The following is a 16,737-nucleotide window of genomic DNA, read 5'->3' as shown; positions in this document are numbered from 1 at the left end:
TAAACGGAGTAATAAAATATCATTATAATGAAAACCATGAAACAAATGGTGCTAGTAGGTAAAATAACAGGAAGGTTAGAAAATAAAAGTTTGATTTATGAAAATATAACACTGGTATAGGCTCTTATAGTTGGCTCTCTGACCGTAGCTTTTTAGTCTGGATTTAGGAAACACTAGGGACGCAGCATTTTAGGGGCCCCTAACAGCACAAATGGAGGTAAAGGTTAGAAATATAGATTGTGGCCAAACTGTTTCGAGCTTTAAAAGCAAACATTTAAAATCAAATTCACCTAAATAACATGTAAAATCTGTTTAGTGCAGCTTTCAACCAAAAATCAAGCAAGAGGTAAAAAGAAAAAAAAAGAGAAACAAAGCATCCTCATACGGGCATGAGGGTTTCTCCTCTTCTCTCCCAGCGTCAGGGCCGGGCTGTGACCTCTGCCCTTGTTACCATAACAACAAGTTAATGACACAGCAGACTGACTGAGCTAAAATAACACAAAACAATAAGGACTAACCAGGCGAGCGCCGTGTGTCCTTCACTCTCAGGGTTTCTCTAAAGACTGACTCAGAAGTTCATGTCTTCTTTAAGTCTTTATGATGTGTCTTATATCCAGATCAAAGTGCAGGATTGTCTTAATGTGTGATTGTAGCGGTATTTGATTTGGTATTTTGACAATATATCAAAGTCAAGTTTTAATATTTGTTATTTCGTTTTTATTGTCAAAATGAGGAGAAACCTTTTTATTTATTGTTTACACAATTGCCGCTCCTTTGCTTGTAACTGTGTGTCTGTGCATTTCTGTTTCCTGTCTTTTTTTACGTGATCAAAATCAAATTGCCTAAAAGTAGCCTAGTATTAAATTATATTTAATAGAAATCAAGATGACTAAATGTTATAGTCTTATTCTCCACCGTCAGCTTCACCACCTCCAGATAGTCCACAATGCTGATGTCACTAAAGGAGGAAATAACATTTACCAACCCTGAAAACCCCAAATCTTGCATGAAATACTTCCAGAACTTATGAACTGAATCATTTCCTCATTGCTCTGGCTCTCCTCTGCAGGGAATTTCCAGATTAGCTCATACATGTTTGTTTATGGTGTAATAAACTTTGATGAATGGCAAAAAATACCTTCACTCAGAAGACATCTGATTGCATTCCTGTGTGGTGAAGTATCTGAGCTGGCGAATGTGTGACCTGTTCTCACAGCACTTACTAACCAGGCTGGAGATCATTGTTCAGGTGAAAGGCTGCTAGCTGCTTCAGTGTTTGAACAGTAGCTCGGCGGCATTTCTCAACACTTAGCCGGGGTCAGGGTCCAAGGGCGGAGGAAAGAGAGACTTTAGACGTTTAAGTTTACACTTCGTCACACAGGCAGCAAACTGCCGCTCTGTGTGACAATGAGCATGTGTTTCTGACAGCTGATCAATAAAACTTGGCTACTGTTGTTGTTAGACTGCAACTTGTTTGAATGTTTTATAATGTAAACCCTGCAGTCCTCTGAGGCTGCACTCAGCTGGTGCATTCCCACAGTGAGCCAGTCCTTAATGGGTTTAGAGATATTAATGCACCTTTACAATACATAACAAAGACCTGGAGCCTTGTCTCTACATTATCTGGATATCCTGCTGAAAGGAATGTTATCAACAGCAAGAATAGGAACACTTGACAATACTTTTTATTAATAAACTTGATCTTTATATTGAAGTTGTTTGACATTCCTATACCTAAATAATAATACGCTTTATTTGTATAGCACCTTTCCTACGATAATATCAGTAGAAAATGCGCACAGAAAACTGATGTCAAATAGAATACAGATACCAATAAAATACATAAAAACAAACATAAAATAGCAAAGAATACACATAAAAAGATAGGTACGGTTAAACGGAGGATAGTGCAAATACAAAACAAAATCAGTTGATAGGTTAGAATGCATCAGAGTGCATTGAGAGCAGGAGTTAGCTTCCTAAAAGGCTAAGTTGTACAAATATGTGTTTAGCTTTTGTTTATTTAAAGAGTTACACCTAGCAGGCTCCCCTGATATCTACAGGTATTTTTGTTCCAAAGCTTTGGGGCATAACGAAGGCTGCATCACCAATCTTCTTGGGGATTAAGGGAGTTAACAATGAAGCGAAGAGTTAGTAACTTATAGGAATGTCAAAACATTTAATTAGGATGGTGTACATGCAGGGCCGGCCCTAGGCACTGGCGAACTAGCCGGTCGCCTAGGGCGCCAGATCTGGAGGGGCGCTGCGATGGGAGAAACAAAATAATAATAAAATAAAATAAAAAAATTATTTTTATTCTGCCTAATTTTCTGCCCTAGATGTAATACATTTACGTTAATAATTGAATAAAGTAAACACCCTTTGCATTCCGGGCCAGCAACATTTTTCATTTGCCCTGTACGATGTGCGCTGTAAGTGATGAAAGTGGGGGATGTTGACTTAGCAGGCGCCCGCAGCTCACAGCCAAAGTGCGAGTGAGCCTCCGAGCGAGCAAGAGAGAGAGAGAGAGCGCCTAGGGCACCAAAATGTCTAGGGCCGGCCCTGTGTACATGCACAAGTACATGCACAAACAGATTTTGGACCTCATGTTTTATCGTGCTGTTTGTCTTTCACAGCCTCACAGAGCTGCTAGCGCGGCTGCAGACTGGTGTTAAAGTCATCAGCCATGGCACATTTATTCAGCAGCTCTCTGTAGGTTACAGATATCTATGCACGGTAATGTCACCATGTTATCGATATCAGCAGATAAAGGCTTTTATACAGAAAAATAACATTTTCTCTGATTGGACAGGCCGATATGTTACATACAAATAAATGTTTTTATGTAACCTAAGTTGAGGAGTTTCCTTTTTTGCAGAGTGACATTTAAGATAATGTTATTTATGTCTACTATATCTACCAGTGGGTAGATAAGAGTCGGCATATTTATGTAGTGCAGGATGGACAGAAAAGATACAGAGGATGTTCTCTTCAATTAGGTGGAAAACATGTCTTTATATCAGCAATCTGTCAAAATTATTTGGAAAATATCAGAAAAAAACAATATAGTGCACACCTAGTTTCAAACACAGGTTATTGATATCAACGCTGCATGTAAAAATAAATGGGTCATCTTCTTTGTGCTGTACTGAAACAGTGAATGTGCATCATTTGATCATGACATTAAAGAGCAGCAGCAGTTTTTCTAGTCAAGAAATAGTCAACTGATTGTGTGATCGTTCTCGTAATGCTTGTTGCCATGGAGGACTTTGTAGTAACCAGGGAGCTTGTCAGCTGTACTTATTCTCATCCGTACTCTATTTTAAAATAACATTTCCAGCAGCATTGTATTGTGTAAAAGCCACTCTCACCTTGAGGACTTTGTTTCCCTTCACTGTTATGAAATGTGCTGCGCCGCGGCTGTCTGTGTTTCGCTGCACTTCCTGCGCTGCCAGCTGGCGCACACACTGTGATCTTTAGTGTTTGACATGACAAGAGCAGGGAAAGCTGTGGCACGATGAATGAATGGTGTGAAGAAGCTGCACCAAGATGAATCACGAGGTGTGAAAGTCACGCAATGATGTTATAATTAAATCAGAAAGAGAGTGGGAGCAGGTGGAAGTGCTGCTTCGCTCTCAGTTTCTGTAAACAGGCCTCTGTTGAGTTTCTATATTCCCTCGTCTGTCTTCTCTCCTCCCCACCCCGCCCTCAATCTACATGCCGTGATGTCCTTTTCCCTGTATGGATGTGCTCCATGTTCACACACACAAAGCAAACTAGTAAAGGTTGACACACCCATCTAAGCATGCAAACAGATCCTGTCCTCTAGCTCTTTCTGCGTCTGTCTCCACTCCATCTTCTGTTTTTAGAGACACAGAGAGAGAGTTAGCCCCGAGGAGACAGCTGTCCCTCAGAGACGTCGGCATCAGAATAGAAAAGATGTCTGGAGACTATTTCACAGTGGTGGAAGAAGTACTAGATCTTTTACTCAAGTAAAAGGAGAAATACTTAATTGTAAAAATACTCTGTTACAAGTAAAAGTAAAAAATATTGGCAACAAAATATACTTAAATTACCAAAAGTACTTTATTTAAGAAGCATATCTATTTCATGACTAGGTTATGATTATCTATGCATTCGTGTCTTGCTGGTTAAGGTGGAGCTTATTTGTTGTACAATTATTTTACAAACTGCTACTGGATGTCTTTACCTATACTTATATGTCAAAGTTTGTTTTCAAGTTGATTTTTATTTTATCACCTTATAATCTGAATCTATAAATCAACTAGTAACTGACACTTTCAGATAAATGCACGATGTCGGCTTCCAAATAAAGTAAAAGTATAAAGTAGGTTACATTTGAAATACTGAGGAAAAGTACCTCAACATTGTACTTAAGTGCAGTACTTGAGCAAATGTACTTTATTACATTCCACCACTGCTATTAGAGAAGTACTTCTCCTCATTTATTGCTACTCTATACTTTTAGTTTACGACACTACCCTTAAAAGAAAATTAAATGTCTTATATGACAGCTGGAAAGGTGAAGATGAAAAAATGTAACATATACAAAATGTGAGGATTTTATACAAATATTATGCTTGAGGTGTTATTTACCTAACCAATAAAGAATAAGTTAATAGAACAATAAAAAAGCAGGAAATATTCACAATTTCAACTGAAATGATTGCGGATCAGTGCTCTGTTGCTTTACCAACTATTTTCGATATCAATTGATCTGGATAGTACTTTTCCTGGAGTATCTTACAGCGTGATACAGTCTGTGAATACTTCTCTCTGCCTATGGAAATACGTACAGACTGCTCTGAGATCAGTTCATTATCACTGAAACTCGTCTCCCAGGGAGCTTGTGGACAGAGCAGAGGCACACCTTTATCACGTGAAACGGTGTGTGTGTGTGTGTGTGTGTGTATAGTCTCTCTCCACCACCCTTTGCATAGGCCTGTAGATAAGAGAGAGAGAGAGAAACTCGGACCTGACTCAGAGCCTGTGAACTGTGTACACTCCAAATATTTCCATAGCCAGCTCTCATGCGGAAATAAAGGAGGAAGTTGTACATGGAAGAAAGAGAAAAGAGACCGAGAGATTAGTTTAATGCTAATATTAATAAGGAAACATCAAAATGACTGATCACTGTACGGAAAAGAGACACTAACGTATCGGTACAGTACTGGACCCTAAGGGAAAGTAGTGCCCTCTATAGTAACCTGACACCACACACCTGCACTGTAAACATGACTGTGTTATTTAACAAACACACCATTGACATTAAGTTTTTAATGTTGCAAAGTTTTGGATATTTGGAGTATTAAAGTTATTTCCATGATTGTTTCTTTTCTGGGTTTTTCGCTCTCAGAACTTGCCAGTCTGAACAACTTAAATGTAATTTAAAACAGTAAGACTTTGTGGTTAAAAGTTAGTATTCCTTATACAGGTTTTGTTTAACAATCTTACCCTCGGATTACATTTCCTATAAAATCGATAATTGGTTCATACATTTCCAAAATGATGGGAAAAATACGGAAAATCACTATTTTCTCAAATAGTAAGCCTAGATCTTCAAACTGCAAGTTTTGTTTGACTAACAGTCCAACACTCAATACAGTATATTACAGTTACTATAATCAAAGTAGTCAGAAAACTATTGATTATTGAGATTAAAGGACTTCTAACATTACATTTGACTTAAGTATTCAGCTGAAAATGTCTGCCTCTTTGATCTTTTCTCAGAGAGCTTTTACTTGATCGTCTCAGAAATCGTTTTTATTTGTCTGTTGTTGTATGATACTACTCTGTGTTTAGAGTAATGCCAGCTTTGAACTAAAATCTTTGTCTGCTCCTCCTCCTCAGTCCTCATCCAGGAGCCTGCGGAGCGAGAAGACTTGGGGGGGAGGACCCTGAAGATCACGGACTTCGGGCTGGCCAGAGAGTGGCACCAGACCACCAAGATGAGCGCGGCGGGGACGTACGCCTGGATGGCCCCCGAGGTCATCAAACTCTCGCTCTTCTCCAAGAGCAGCGACGTGTGGAGGTACTGCCGTCACTCTTCTGTGATTCATCTTTTCATTTAAACAGTGACAAATGTCCTCACACGGGCTGTCGAGATGAATGTGTCACAATGTGAACGCCAGATGTTTTACTTATGCATAAAGAAATCTGGGTTCAATTAAGAATATTATTACATTTTGTTAAGTTAAGTTGGATTGTGATCATTTGTTTCCATGAATTAGTGGTTGAGAAGTATTGAGATACTTAACTTGGGTCAAAGAAAACAAAAACTTCAATTTAAAATTACCCCTTTGCAGTTAAACATGCATTTCACTGAAGTAAAACAATGAAATACAAAAAAAAAATACATCTATAAAATATCACTTATGCGTGGTTTTTGTAGGGCAGGTTAATTTATAATAGCTGTAAAGTAATTAGTATCTACTGCTGTCAGATACATGGAATATAAAATAATATGTAAGAGTAGAATATGAAACACTCAAGTTCACTTTAAGTACCACATAAGTACAATACGTGAATACATGCTGATTGTTGTTAATGTTTGTCATGTAAATATACCTTTACAAAAAAGTGAGTGTCAGAATGTTGTTTGGTAATGGAATGGTATGTCAATTAGTTTGAAGTTTGACAGTTATTTTCAGGATCCTTCAGTTGTTATTCAGTGAGCTCCGGTCACAGATAAGAGCTGGACACTATTGTTGTGTTGAAGGATAGTTTTTGGCATTAGATGTTACATTAAAACAGAAATTAATAAAAAAATGTTCCTTGTTTGCCTCTCTTCTCAGTTTCGGGGTGTTACTGTGGGAGCTGCTGACCGGCGAGGTTCCCTACAGAGAGATAGACGCGCTGGCGGTCGCTTACGGTGTCGCCATGAACAAACTAACACTTCCTGTCCCGTCAACGTGCCCTGAACCTTTCGCTCAGCTGCTGGCAGGTAAGCAGCCCGACCACCAGGACCCTTTGAGTGATTATTAAATCCAAGAAAACAGAGATAAAAGTGCTGTGCTGGGTTACAAAGTGATTTTCAAGAAGCCCGGAGTTGACACAAACTGCTCAAAAGTCGTTGTCTTTTTTGATTTCTATGACTTCTTCATGCATGTCTCACTTGTCCCATTCATTCATGGTTGACAAGTCTACTTTCACTTTATGTGCCCTTGAGCTTCCTTTCTTTTCCTGTACACCAGTCATCAAAATGACCTTAAAAATGTCACTGGTGACACAGAAACTCACTTTGAAAAAAAGCCCTTTGGAGGTTCCCATCCACTTTAAAGTGTTGTAACGTTGCACACATATTTGAGGTTACAGTTGTTTTTGATTTTCATCTAGGAGCAGAGATGAACACTAAGAGTTAAACATAGATGAAGACAGTTTCATTAGGTTGCATTATATACATCCCAGAGCTGCCCCAGGCCGGCTTTTTCCTCTTCCCCTCACAAATAATCCAGGCAGCAGCTCTGTTAACAGCAGTGGAGTATTAACAGCTCTGGTTTCACCGTGCAGGTCATCTCTGTTTAAACACACACCTGCTTTTTATCCAGGCTGCCTTAATATGCTTAACACTGAAGCTACCTTTTAACGCAGATGAATAAGCAGCAGGCTCAGGTTCAAAAAGAGCTTTCTTAAACTGTCAGCCAACTTCATCCACCTCCCTCCACTCCCCCTCCCTCTCTGCTCCTAAAGCTCTTTTCCTCCTCACTTCCCCTCTCACTCCTCCTCTTCTTATCCGTGTTCATCCGTTAATCTCTCCTTTGTCATCCCTCGCTGCTCCCTGTTTACTCCGTCCTGTCATCATCTCACTTTCATCTCCTCTCTACAGCTTTTACCAACATACTATTTATGCTCATGTATTATTTTTTAGTAAACATAACCTGCTATAACATATATTTTCAGCCTGTGAAACAGCCATTTAATGACATTTTACTTTGCGTTTAAGTAGACGATTATGGTCTGGTGTTGTAAGGCTCTGCTCTCTGTAGGTGTGCACTGTGTGTCTGCAGCTCTGTCACTCAGGGTTTGGCTCAACATGCCCGCCATATGCTGTCCCATCCTGCTCCCTTACACTTTGGTTGGTGCCAGAAAGGGAATTATATATCCAGACCAAAAATGCATGGTTTATCAAAAATAAATAAGTGCCGATAGATTATGTTTTTCTGAATTGTTTTCCAACACTGAATTGATCCTACTAACAAGTATTGTTGGTGAAGCCACAACCAGTTGTATTTCCATATGAAGGGGCAACAAATGCTTCTGCAATAGTACCTAGTAAATGTATACATTTTTGTTCTGTTTGAGTAACATTTGACAAAGACTATTGTAACCAGCTGTTAATAAATGCCTATGTTATTTTTATTAAACTTTATGGTAAGGACTTAATGTACAGGTATGTTTTAAGGTCGCAATAAATAAGCCTGAGTGGTAAAAACTGGGTGGAAAATTTGAAAGACAGATACAAGTAAAAGTAAGAAAACGTGTCAAGTTTTTTAAATAACAGGAAATGCATCAATGATATGTACTGACGCAAAATAAAGCGGGTTGTTTAAAACATGGAAAGGGGCATGTATGATTTCTCTGGATAGTATAACAGCAGGAGTCGAAACAAAACATTTACAGCTAAGTCAGTTTTAGCAAAAAAACAAAAGACTTTGACAACACCAAGCTGCTGTTTGTTCGGAGATGAAATGCACTTATTGTAAACCACTTGGATTAACAGCATGTGCTAAAATTAATACAATAAGCCTCATATAACCATCTGTTTAGAGCTATGTAACACATGAAACATGTCGCTAACCTGGATGGTAACTCTCCCCTCTTTACCCCCTCAGAGTGCTGGAGCCCGAACCCCCGCAGCCGGCCCTCCTTCAGCAGCATCCTGCAGCGCCTGCTGGCCATCGAGCAGTCGGCCATGTTTCAGATGCCTCTGGAGTCCTTCCACTCCTTACAGGAGGACTGGAGGCTGGAGATCCAGCAGATGTTTGACGAGCTGAGGGCCAAAGAGAAGGTGAGGGCCCTGAAACAGATCCGGTCTTATCAGAGGGGACATCATTATTAGCTAAAGATGGTTTAAAAGACATTAAAGTATTTGAAGAAACTAAAACACACACATTTTTCGGAGGACTTCCAAAATAGAAGTCAGAAGTCGTCAATTTCCATATTGAGGGTGGGAGGATTATCACCACATCCCAATCTGAGTTGTTTCTGCAAATCACAATTACCTTAGCAACAAGCGTTTTGCCAAACAAAGTGTCAGAGGAGGTGTGGCTGTGCTAGTGTGCTAATGACCTTTCCCTCTCACCCTCTCTCCTTCCTCTCCCCCTATGCTCCTTACCATCCTTCCTCACTGGCTTACCCTCTCATCTCCTATTTCCTTCTTAACTTGTCTTCATCCTCTTTCCCTCCTCTTCCTCGTTTCATCCCTTCATTATTCCCCTCTATCTCTCCTTCCTCCTCTCTCCTACCTCTTCCTATTCCTCTGCTTTTCTCCTCTTTCTCCTCTTCCTCTCCTTTTCTCCTCTCCTCTGTCACTCTCATCCTCTCTCCTGTTCTCTCCCTCTCTCTCCTCATAACCCCTCTCCTCATCCTCTTACCTATCTTCTCTTCTCCTGCACTTACCCTATCCTCTTAAACTCTTTCCTTTGTTTCCCATGTCCTTTCGTCATCCTCACCCATCTTCGTCTCCTCTTTTTGGTTTTCTATCTCCTCTCTCTCCTCGGCCTCTCTCCAGGAGCTGAGGTCGTGGGAGGAGTCGTTGGCTCGTGCAGCCGAGGAGCAGAAGGAGCAGGAGGAGCAGCTGAAGAGGAGAGAGCAGGAGCTGGCGGAGAGAGAGATCGACATCGTGGAGCGAGAGCTGAACATCATCATCCACCAGATGTACCAGGAGAAACCCAGCGTGAAGAAAAGGAAAGGGAACTTCAAGAAGAGCCGACTGAAGCTGGGCCGCGACAGCAACAGCATCAGCCTGCCCTCTGGTGGGTGGACAGGGGACTGCAGGCTCATTGTTCACTACGTTTTAAGTGTGCAAATGTAGGACATTGTATTGTTGATGTTGACAACATTAATACACGTAATCAACACTGATATACTGCTAATTCAATATCACTTAAGTGTCCTTTAATATGAAGAGAAGAAAAACCACACACGATGATCCAATGACTTCAATGTATCATCAATATTTCACACGTTTTTTAGGCAATTGCGGTTGAAATGTTGATATGACAATATAATTATCGTTCATTATTATTCATGTCAAATTATTAATATTTAGTGACCAAACTGAAAACAATATGTGGCATTTAGCCATCAGATTTTTTATATATATACTATTTGTTTTAGCAGTTTGTTTTCAAAATATTTGCATTGTGGGGAATTCACAGTTTATGTTGTTAAATTAAAGATTTATTGACAACGATTTATACGCTTACATGCAGCCAGGTCTAGATCCAGGGTGTGATTATATAAAAGCAACATGGACAATCTGGTAGGGAATAAAGGGGAAAGCCCTCTCAGTATAACAACTGGCTGATGAGGTCAAATGGGGACAGGTGATCAGCTGGAAGAGAGAGGCAGATGAGAGGCTGAGGTGTATGGAGGGACAACGGCAAAGCAGAGAAGCTGCTACTGAGATAGGGCTTTAAACACAAATTATTTTTATAATAAATTGATTTGCAGGTTATTTTCCAGATTAATTAATTGATTGATTATATTTTTATAAATGTCAGAAAATAGTTAAACATTTCTTGTTTTGTTAGTCAAAAAGCCAATCGCTTATCGCTAATAGTTGTAGATGATTTTTCTGTCAATCAACAGACATAAGTACAGTATGTTTGTTGTATGGAAATGCTTCTCATTTATATAATGCCTGGTATTTATTTTATATCAAAGAAGAGCTGCATGACAATATATTGTATTATTGTTTAAATTGTGTGTTTTTGAAGTTCATAATAAACTGTACCTTGCTGTGTGTGTTCCCATATTTAGAAACAGTTGAAATGTCCTATTAATGAAACAGATGAATGTAAACATATTTTCTCTTCTCGCTCACCTGTAGGCTTTGAGCATAAGATCACAGTTCAGGCGTCCCCCAGTGTGGACAAGAGGAAGACTCAGAGGAGCGAGAGCACCACCCCCCCCGCCAGCCCGGGGGTCATTCCCCGACTGAGAGCCATAAGACGTGAGTGGGAACACCCAAAGCCAGAAAGCATCCCGTGTGAGAGACAGTGTGTGTACGGTGTGACAGTAATGTTATCCGACTGTTCTTCAGTGACACCGAGTGACGGCAGTAAGACGTGGGGCCGCAGCGCAGTGTGTAAGAAGGAGGATCTGTCCACCAGCAAGAAGAAAGGACGCACCTGGGGGCCGAGCTCCACCCTCCAGAAAGAGAGGGTGGGCGGGGAGGAGAAGTATGTGAAACATGAGTTTACGTATCTGAGATTCATGTCAAATCTGTTTTACCTGATAAAGTCATTCATAGTTTATGCTGTGCTATATTGTTTACCCAAACCCGACTCAAAGATTCGAGTTTGGGGGAATGAGTTTTGGATTTGTTATTCTCTTTTCAATTTATTAAGTTAGGAAGGTCCTATTGGGATACAAAAGCTCATCTTTCCAGAGTCCTGGGAACGTTTTTAAAGCACGATAGAACGTTAATGCAAACATAAAACATAAACGTAAAAAACGTTCAAAGTTTTGTTTTAAAAACAGCATGGATCTGTGTATTGTATTTAGTTTCATACCAAATCTACACAGATATTGACAGATTCATGTAGCAGAAATTCAGAAACTGTTCATACCTCACCATCGCGCAACGTTTTTTTAAAGGAGGATCAATTCAAAGTATTTGATGAAACTGCAGCGACAAAAAGTGTATCATGAGGATTGTATTGAGTTAAAGTTATCACAGGCGAGAAGTAGATGTCTTTACTCGTGTTCTTCTGGACAGGTTTTTGTTACACAGGGAAGCAGAACCTTCCAGGTCCTTACAGTCTGTGGACATTTTGAGAAAAATATCTATGTTGTGTTTGAGGGCTCCTTGGTTTTATTTCTTGTTATCTTAAAGTTTTCAAAGTTACTTCTGGTTGGTGTTGTCATCATGGTTTCTGTTTGCAGACTGAAGTCACTCGGAGAGGGAAGCAAAGTTTGGTCGTCCAGTGCACCAAATCTGGGAAAATCCCCCAAACATGCACCAATGAGCGCCGGCTTCTCCAGCCTCAATGAGATGGGTGAGTCTTTACTTTCATCATAAATTAGTGACAACAATCAATCATCGTTACTCTTTGTTCACTAACCTGTTTCTGCTATCTCTGACAGAGGAGTGCTGTGAGTTGGAGGAGTCCCCGGGGTCCCTGCTGCCCCCAGAGAGCAGCAGTAACGGGGCAGTGGAGGACTCGGGCCCTCTGTGGGGCGGCCTGGGACCCAACACGGGCTCCTGTCAGGGGCACGGGGGCCTGGGGCCGGGGGTGAGCTACCAGGACTCTATGCGGCGCTACAGCCAGAGGAAGAAGAGCGACATGTTACTGCTGGGCTGTGCCTCTCTGCTCGCGTCTGTCGGACTGGGGCAAGACCTGCTGCAGCACGGGAAACTACAGGTGAGAGAAACACAGGAAGAAAACAGAAAGGAAACTAAAAGAAAAAAGAAAGAAAACTGAAAGAAAACAGAAAGAAAACAGAGAAAAACTTAAATTATATTCTTATAATCTACAAAAGGAAAACACATGAGGACAATTCCTTTATTTTTCAGCTTCACTTTAGAATGTGTTAATAATTGAAATGATATCATATAAAGATTCATTTCAATTTATGAACGTACCTTAAAACCGCTCAGTACCATGAGAAAACAATTACATTTTAAGATGTACCAATGTGGTGTTTCAAATGAAAACCACAAAGTACAGAAGAGGTTTGTTTCATAAGTAGTTTGTTTAAATTGGCTCTTTTTTAAATATCCCTTTAAGATTGAAATTGTGGTGAAACGCTATACATGAATTCACACATTCATTATTCCTTCAAGAAGGTACCTGCCCTGTTAAAACAGCTTCCTCCTGCAGGCAGAAACACTGTCTTTTTAAACAAAGAAACACATGTAACCGAGCCGACGTCTTATGATCGTACCGCCTCCATATCTCACACTAATGATCCCATTTTGTGGGATGAAACAAGCTGCTAAATAATCTGTGCCATGCTGTACAATAAGCACTAAGGATTTCCAGCATCGTGTTAATTATGTGTATTTCTGTCTGTTGTGGAATCAAAAGACAGAAATATGTAATTTGGTTTAAGCACTGAGATCTTCTTCCATTGATCCTCTCATGCAGTGGGAGGATCAATGACTAAGGATTTGGAAGTAATCTGTTGCTATAGTAGGCTGAGGAAGGAATTATTTAAAAAGTAAAGCAGCTTGTTTTTAAAGAGAAGGGAGTTGTTAAATTGTTCAGCTGATTATAAGGTGATTTTATTTGAGTGCTGCTCGGTGGTCTCACAGTGTGTTGATGTTTCCAGGTGCTCCAGGACGAGCAGGACCAGCGAGAAGAGCAGCGTAAGAAGAAAGAGGGTCTCTTCCAGCGGACGGGACGTTTCCGCCGCAGCACCTCCCCTCCCAGCAGAAACCTCTCCCTCTCCCTCTCCAGACATCACGACTCTGCTCTCCCCTGCATGGACCCGTCTCCCTCTGTCACTCTCCTCTCGTTGTCCTCTCTCTCTGACTGCAACTCCACCAAGTCCCTCCTCCCCTCCGACCCGGACGAGTACCCCCTCACCCCGATGACGGGGGGCAAAACCGCAGTGGCTCCCCCAGCTCCGGCCCTCAACCCGCTGTTGGATCTGCGGGCGGAGAGCTTCAAGAAGGAGCCCAACCAGTCGCTCACGCCCACCCACGTGTCTGTGGCCTTCAGCAGAGGACACCGACGGACCCCTTCAGACGGGGCGATAAGACCCCGAGCCCAAACTATGGGACACCACAGGACGCCGTCTGATGGGAGCATGCCGATGCCCCCTCCACCGGGGGCGCCACACCGCACTACTTACAAAGGTAAGGGACTAGTGATGTTTTGATGACATTGCAAAGATAAGTAATGTACAATACTTGTCTTGAGTAAATGTACTTAAATGTACTTATACATAAACTACAGTTCTCCTTGTTGTATACGGAGTAAATTGGTGCCAAAGAATTTAGAGACATCCTTGTGTTAGAGATACATCACGGACATATATGCTTGAATAATTTATGGAACATGTGACTATAAACATCTTCCTGCCTGAGCTTCCGAGAGGCTGAAAATGAGTCTAAGATGTTGGGGATTCATTATAAAAGCAATGACAATTCCCAGTTTTTCAAACAGTTCCTGCTCCAAACCACATTATCTCAAAATGTTACTGCCTTTGGTCTTTGAAAAATATATCTTACAGATGTACTACTTAAAAGGACAATGATATATCCTCTAATGTTTTTTTTATTCTCTAGGTCTGCAGATTTGATTTCGTCCTCAAAGAGACATGTTCAGGGTTACTTTCACATATCAAGGAAAAGAGACTTATACTCCATTTTGAGAAGCTAGAATTAGATAATAGTTTTGCTTAAACAACTAAATTGCTACATTTTGTTCATGTTTCTCACTGTCATGTCTCAGGTACTCTAGAAATCCTCGACATCCCCCGCCTCCCTGAGCCCTCCATCATCTTCCCGGTCCCCCAGCGGCGTAAGGCCCCCGCTCCTCCCATCCCTGACCCGGCTCCCCTCTCCCTCATCAGCCCCCTGGAGAGACCCAAGACGCTGGAATTCGCCCCCCGTCCGCGGCCCACCCCCACCAGGAGGCCCGACCCCTGGAAGCTGAACTCTCTGTCCCGGACCCTCAGCCCGTCGCCCAGCAGCAGCTGCGACAGCCCCCTGGGCTCGGGGGACAGCGGCCCCAGCACAACGCGGCCCACCCTGATGGACCTGGACGCGGAGGGCCAGAGCACAGACCCCACCGTCCCCCTGTGTGGGAAGAGGCAGGCGGCCGCTCTGTGTGGACAGACGTACTTGTTGTGAAGGAAGAAGTCCCCTTTCCTGCATTTGGACCTGATCCGGGACATTACTGAGCCAAGCAAAGTGCACTCAGAGGCTTTTGCTAAGAAAAAACAACACTCGTCATGTTTTAGGCACTTACTGAAAGCCACTCCTCTCATGTGTCCTTTGAGTATCCTAATAAGGTGTGAAACCCATATAGCAAGCCTTTTCCCTGATAGAGGTCTCCAGCCTGCACGACTATGAGGGTCCTGGAGGCCTTTTAAAAGCCTTGTAGTATGCTCACCCAACCTTACCCAGCATTTTCTCTCCCCCCTCTTTGAAAGCCATCTCTCCCTGGTTCTTAGTGCGACATGACCAGGACAAACTCACAACCTTCAAAAGCCATTCAAGTTCCTAAAACGTTTTCAGAATTTGCTAACTGTTCATCCCGACTCATCTGCCCGTGCCGTTTCTGTGACGCTGCCCATTTTCTGCTCACATCTTTCACTCCAAAGAGATAAATCTTCTTAAACATTCCCCTAAACATCATTTCATTGTCAACACCTGGAGTAGGACTGTTAAAAATGTACAATAGAGAGTGTCTTTGTTCTTATTTTGCACGTTGTTGGTTCTTTTGCTGCACAAACATCCCCCCTGCCTTCCTCTTCACTCCTCATCTCTCTGCATGGGGGTCTTCGTCCTCTCCCCTCCAACACCAGGACAGGAAAAAGCCTTTTATCTCTCAGCACTGATGGACTGGTTTAATCCTCAGCCTTGTACAGTACGAAACAAAGAGTTTATTTTCTCAGTGCTTACACCATCCCATCTGAATCCTGTTAGCAAAAATGTTTTTTCTATGGGTTTGGCAGACCAGGTATGTATCTCTCTGTGTGAATGTGTATATATTACTGTACATGTGTGGAAGAACAAAATGGGTTCATTTTTGTATGTGCTGGTGCTTTTTCAGTGCATGTTGTTTTACGTGTGAATGGTTCTCTGTAATGGGGCACTATCTTCGAAATAAGAGCTCATCTGTTTTGTCTTCTACACGTTTTACATTCCTCATTAGCAGTCAGTAGCACTAAGTATGGATTCCGCTCATGCCACTGAAATAGACACGAAAAAAGGAAACTGAGGGGAAATGCTTTTAAAGTCGACCTCATGATGGACCATTCGAAAGCTTCATGTTCACGTCTGACTTGTTTTCAACATGTGTGGCCCTTTAGGAGCCATGTTGTGCAGCCTCTCGTGGACTCTACTTACGGCTAACAAATCAGCTTTAATCAGCTGAGTTGTTTTCGCACAGAGGTCGAAAAGTTTGTCTGGGCTGCAGGTAGTATTTTACTTGACAGTGCACATTTCTCTAAGTGAGTGTGGGTGTGATTGTGTGTGTATGTATTATTATTTGTACGGGATGATGACAATCCCGTTGGAAGTAGAGTGAGCGCAAACTCATTCTCCTTGTGTGGTTAAGAACACTGAGTATTTATTAAATTTATTGTTATTATTGGAAAAATTAATTGTTATGACTATGCTCTTCCTGGGATATCTGTATATATTTGTTAAATATAACAGGAAAAAACCAAGGAAAAAACCTAGGACACTGCTTACTGTTGTGTCCAGTCTCAACCTGTGACTTCTGGGTTCAATGAAGAATAAGTGTGAAACGTGACGAATGAGAGACAAATAAAAATCAAAGAAAGATGCTTTAGTGTCACTGCTAAATCTTG

At 41.5% G+C, this 16,737-nt stretch overlaps 1 protein-coding gene across 1 annotated transcript in view; it reads left to right on the top strand.

Annotated features, from left to right (window-relative positions):
• Nucleotides 1–16,713, top strand: part of map3k10 (mitogen-activated protein kinase kinase kinase 10) — a 30,803-nt gene extending 14,090 nt beyond the window's left edge. The window contains exons 2-11 of the mRNA XM_034229343.1: nt 5,872–6,052; nt 6,816–6,964; nt 8,853–9,028; nt 9,752–9,995; nt 11,075–11,197; nt 11,288–11,426; nt 12,133–12,245; nt 12,334–12,611; nt 13,522–14,050; nt 14,649–16,713. Coding sequence (XP_034085234.1) covers nt 5,872–6,052; nt 6,816–6,964; nt 8,853–9,028; nt 9,752–9,995; nt 11,075–11,197; nt 11,288–11,426; nt 12,133–12,245; nt 12,334–12,611; nt 13,522–14,050; nt 14,649–15,049 — 2,333 coding nt within the window. The 3' untranslated portion in view covers nt 15,050–16,713. The remainder of the gene's footprint in view (nt 1–5,871; nt 6,053–6,815; nt 6,965–8,852; nt 9,029–9,751; nt 9,996–11,074; nt 11,198–11,287; nt 11,427–12,132; nt 12,246–12,333; nt 12,612–13,521; nt 14,051–14,648) is intronic.
• Nucleotides 16,714–16,737: the final 24 nt, after the last annotated feature.

Source organism: Gymnodraco acuticeps, unplaced genomic scaffold (genome assembly GCF_902827175.1).
Source record: "Gymnodraco acuticeps unplaced genomic scaffold, fGymAcu1.1, whole genome shotgun sequence".
Taxonomy (NCBI): Eukaryota; Metazoa; Chordata; class Actinopteri; order Perciformes; family Bathydraconidae; genus Gymnodraco; species Gymnodraco acuticeps.
The sequence above is the reverse complement of the archived record's forward strand: the minus strand, read 5'-3'. Positions and strand labels throughout refer to the sequence as shown.